The 5,102-nt window shown below is 33.4% G+C and overlaps 1 protein-coding gene across 1 annotated transcript in view; it reads left to right on the forward strand.

Annotated features, from left to right (window-relative positions):
- The first annotated feature begins 335 nt into the window (after nucleotides 1–335).
- LOC135194902 (turripeptide Ici9.1-like) overlaps nucleotides 336–5,102 on the forward strand; it is a 14,753-nt gene continuing 9,986 nt past the window's right edge. Inside the window, exon 1 of the mRNA XM_064221112.1 lies at nucleotides 336–434. Coding sequence (XP_064077182.1) covers nucleotides 350–434 — 85 coding nt within the window. The 5' untranslated portion in view covers nucleotides 336–349. The remainder of the gene's footprint in view (nucleotides 435–5,102) is intronic.

Here is a 5,102-nt window from a genome sequence, read left to right on the forward strand (position 1 = left end):
TATTACAAACAGAACGTACGTACACAAAAAACACATTTCAACAATTGAGCGGCTGATGTCGAACCTGAGACAAATGCGTGTTTATATTTTCGTTTCATGTTCCAAGTTTTTTTCCTCGAGTGAGTCTTGAAAGTATATATACGTCTATGAGCTTAATAAAGTGCATTCGATATAGAGGGGTATTTAAGGCTTAATATCCAAGAATAAAAATGCCATATTGTGTGAATTAGAAACAAAAATATGCACAGTAGATTCGAAATCAGCTCGTAGCGTAGTGGATTGGTCAAGTGCCTGTTTCTATATGAAAGCCTTCTTTTTCTCTACAGATTCTGACGGCAAGATAGTGAAAATGGGATTATTGTCAGACCTGCTTTTCGTCTCTCTGTTTGCCATATTCAGCGCATCAGAGGCTAGTGGTGGCGAAATTGATCCAGGTAAGACAACATCTTGTTTTTTGCGGAAAATGCAGCTGTCTGAGGTAAAATGTGATATAGCTTATATCTTTACAAATAATGTAATTTTGTCGTGAATATCCGAGATCATCATACTGGCAGGAATATCGCTGACACGTCCCTACAAAATACTGTTAGTGGATATCATTTTATTACATTTCTTCTTCAGTTTGCATCGATCGAAATCTGCACTCTTGAACTCTTCCCCATTTGTGGCAGCGATGGAAAACACGTACGACAACTTCTGCCTATTCAACCTTGAGAAGAGGTGCAGCAATCCTAAGCTTACTATTCGATGCCATGGCGAATGCAGCCAGTGTAAGTTTTTCTCAAGTCTTTAGTGCATTTAGTTCTTTTTATAATTACGTAAATCGGGAAAGTAAAAGAATGGCTGGAGAGAGTGCGATGAGATGCTCTGCACGGGTGGAGAGAATTGGCGAAATGATTAAAAAATATACTGTAAATTTCAATGCTATTTAGAAAGTGATCAAGTATTGCGATATATGTATATTATTTCACAAGATGCGAAATTACTAGAGATTTCAATGCTGTTTAGAAAGTGATCAAGTATTGCGATTTGCGTATATTATTTCACAAGGGATGAAATTCCCCATTGATTCATCAATTTGCCTATGAATTTATTCATTCATAAATTTATTTACTTTTCAACTCCTTTTTTCGTCAGTTTATCAAACGCCCTTTTAAACATTCATTCACAATACTTTCATTTGTCCTCTACAGGTGGATATCAGTGAGCGACAGACACCTTCAACAGATATGCTAGAAATAGTTCAAAGAAATAATCACTTGAATCAATTGTCCTTCAAGTATTTCATTGTAAACTTACCTAAAGTTCTTCCACGAGTGCCTGTACCTTTCTTTGAATTCATTATTCTGAAGCATTGTATCATGTATTGAAAAATTAATAAAAACCATATATAAAAACTCAATTTTTAATTACATTTTTCCTGTAAGCATTAATGAATTTCAGTAAAGAGATCAATTAGCGGATAACACGCTAAAGAATGATTGTATTTAGAGTTACAGTTGGATTCATTTAACAAAATTACATTGAAATTAGGCACACATATTTGAAGTGAGTTATTCATGTGAAGAGAAATTATTTTGATAAAGCTTTGTGAATGAAATAAAAGCAACGCTTAAGTAATACTTAGCCTTCTCACTTAAGAATACCATTGTAATTGTTATTTTTTTTAACAAACTAAGAATATTATGAGTATTATAAATATCAAGTCTTTATGTACATAAGAATGGGCAAAGTTAATAAACTCATTCACAAATATGACGACCATGACTTAGCAACTCATTCTGGATTAGGAGCTTTTAACTTTCCCCCTCACATTCCCCTCCTCCCCCACACCCCACATCCTGAAAGCAAGATTATAACCTTTATAAATAAGGGGGAGAGTGGGGTGGGGGGGATGGACTTACATACAATCAAGCATCTAACCAGACCTCTAGCTTAGACGGGCCAGCCACAGTCGATCTGGTCGTACGACGAGAACTGAGTGGGATGAGACTCCAAAAAAATGACTGCAAACTCACGTTACTTCCCGGTCTGAACAAAGTAGTCAGTCTTAAGTTGGCAGCCACACAGTTCGGACGTGGCGGAGGGAATATCTGATAATGAACCATATATGCTCAGACTGTGCCGTTGCAGCCAGTATAACAATAAAAAAAAAGCCACGAAAAAGAATATTAGGTCAATGATTAGTTGTTGAAGAAAGACAATCTCACATTTATTGCTTTTAAAGGAAATACAGGTAGCTCCCAGGGATTGTTCTGGTTACGTACGGATAAACGAGGTAACATTAAATTTTCTAGAAAGATTATAACGGTCATGAAAAAGGATACATGCATAACAAAATCCACAACGCCCTATGAAAGGCCAAGTGCCAAATTACGCTTCATAGAGACTGATTGCTCTTAAGAAGATGTAAAATTGGCCATATCGCCCAAAGACCTTGGGAGAGTCATGCTGGAGACATGTTAAGCTATTTGGAAAACAATATCCGCAAAGACTACATATAAAGATAATAAAATTCATGTTTACATATTTGTATCTTTGATAAAAAATAAACTAGCTTTTAGAAACTCAAAATAATTAACACTTCTACAAATATACGAAACAGTTTGGAGTGTATTAAATTATTGTAGGAAATTACAAAAGTGAAAAGGTAATAAATCTTTGTGTAATCAGTCATTACACTACTCTATTTTGCAATCAACACCAAGTACCTACAAGAAAATTATAAGGGTGTGAGGGAGGTTGCACTTACCTCCCATTATGATTTACTATTACATTGTCTCTACTATGAAATTCAGGGCCTCTGTAACACGGTTTTTTCGATTTTGCTCCTTATCAAAGCATCGGATGTAGCTGAAAGTTGACATATTTTATATTTTACGACTACACCACAAAGGTTTGTCAGCATTATCAGTAACCTAAAACCGATAGTTTAATTTTTATAGAGTAAAACTGATCTAGCCGACGCCATAGCCAATGATTGCGAGCCAAGAGTCGAAAAACATTTATTACATAAGCAAGATAAATTTCGTTTTACGAAATGTTGCCCCGCCCATCCACCAGACAGAAACCCATTCACCAATTATTCCATCGGCTCTGAACCCATAAGTAGTCCCAGAATGGCTAACAGATTTGGAATTGTCCCCCGTGGTTGCAAACTGCATTTTGTCTTACGACTTGCAACTTTAATAAACAGTCAGAGAAAAGCCCGTGGCCATACTTACTATAGCCTGAATAGTATTATTCAGTTTCTAGTTTAAATCCAATGTTTATGGTCTGATTTGTTTTTAGCGTAACGTGACTATAGTACTTGTCATGTCACTCAGGATTTTGAATATTTTCCATTAACTATTCACTAATGCCACCAAGATTGAAAGAGAAGAGAGAGATTGTAATTGTAAACAGTCTTTATATAACTATTTTTCTTAAAATAAGATTTTTATCCAAGTAAATACAAGCTTATTATATGCTAAATCTCCAGCAGACCGACGGATCATCCGATATAAATTTTTTTCTTCTTCTTTAGTCTGTACGACCATGTTGGATATAAAGACTTTATGAATGGCGGAACGATACATAGATGTGGGTGGGTATCTGTGCTAGCGTAGTAATACTACTGTAGCAGTAGTGCCGCAAAATTAGTAATAGCAGCAATATACATGAATTAAACGTTTAGGCCAACTGCTGGGATCCCCTGAGGGATCAATTAGCACTTCTTACAACTACTGAGAAATGAGTTTTTATAGTCAGAAGTTAGATTTTCTAATACAACAATGTCCATGATAGCCTTCATTGTTATCCTGAATTATAACGAGGCCCACCAAAGTTGGTAGAGCTTCATGAAGTCATCATTCTGACGATAATTATTGGTGAAGGTATAAAGCCAAAATACGGTACCGTCTTTTTTTTTTTTTTTTTTTTTTTTTTTAGTATTTTTTTTTTTTTTTTTTTTTTTTTTATAAATAGGTAGATAGCCGATAAATAAAATTGGCTTGACATTGGATACAGCAGTTATCAATCAAGCTTGTTACTATTGTCTTTGAAAATTACCAACTATTCCTACATCTTGTCAATCTGATTGTGACCTATAAAGTAGATTATAATTTTTTAGGACACTTATTTTGGGAGTTAGACTATTAATCGAAGTGTTTTTTGTATTTTATTAACATATTTTGTTGGTTTCATCATTATGACAGTTATCAGTGGAGAGGATTCAGAGTTCATAAAGGTGTACTGCTTTGCTTGTATTTAAATTTTTGTCATTGTTGCCAGAGGTATAGCCTTTGTTACGTATAGCCAATCATCCATCGAGAAAGAGGGAAGAAATGCTGTCATAAGTTACGTAACGAGTGCGTTACGAAACCTTATCTCTGAGTAAGCTGGCCCGTCTTTAAAATAAAAAGTCACTTTTACATTATAAGTTACCAAATTATTCAACTTATGTAATGCAGAATACAGTCAAAATTTATGTAGGTAGGTAATGTGTATTCTGAATAAGCGTTATATCTATGAAATGCATAGATAAAAAGTTATTGCCAAAAAACCGTGTTACAAAAGCCCTGAATCTCATAGTAGTTCTCCTTTAAATCATATATCATTTAGGAGCTTTTTAGCATATATTCTTATTTCGTTTATTTTCTTATTTTTCTTTTACTTTGGAATTATATAATTGATTAAACGTCCTGAGCAAGGCACCAATTTTTGTTCTGTTTTAGGAGATTTACTTTACATATTATATAATATACATTACTATTAAACATATAAATATATATATATATATATATATATATATATATATATATATATATATATATATATATATATATATACATACTATATATATATATATATATATATATATATATATATATACATATATATTACGTACATTTGATACTTTGAAACCTTGTCGTTTACTCCAGGATCTAGAAACGATACGGCCTTCAAGATCCAACATCACTATGGTGAATGAAAGTTTTAAGTAATTTCATTTTGTTTAGACTCTATGGTAAATTGCAATTATATAATTTATAAAATTCAGTGCGTATATAAATAAGAAAAAATATGATATATATCATGTCTAAGGGACGACGTCTTATGCA

Source organism: Macrobrachium nipponense, chromosome 15, assembly GCF_015104395.2.
Source record: "Macrobrachium nipponense isolate FS-2020 chromosome 15, ASM1510439v2, whole genome shotgun sequence".
NCBI lineage: Eukaryota > Metazoa > Arthropoda > Malacostraca > Decapoda > Palaemonidae > Macrobrachium > Macrobrachium nipponense.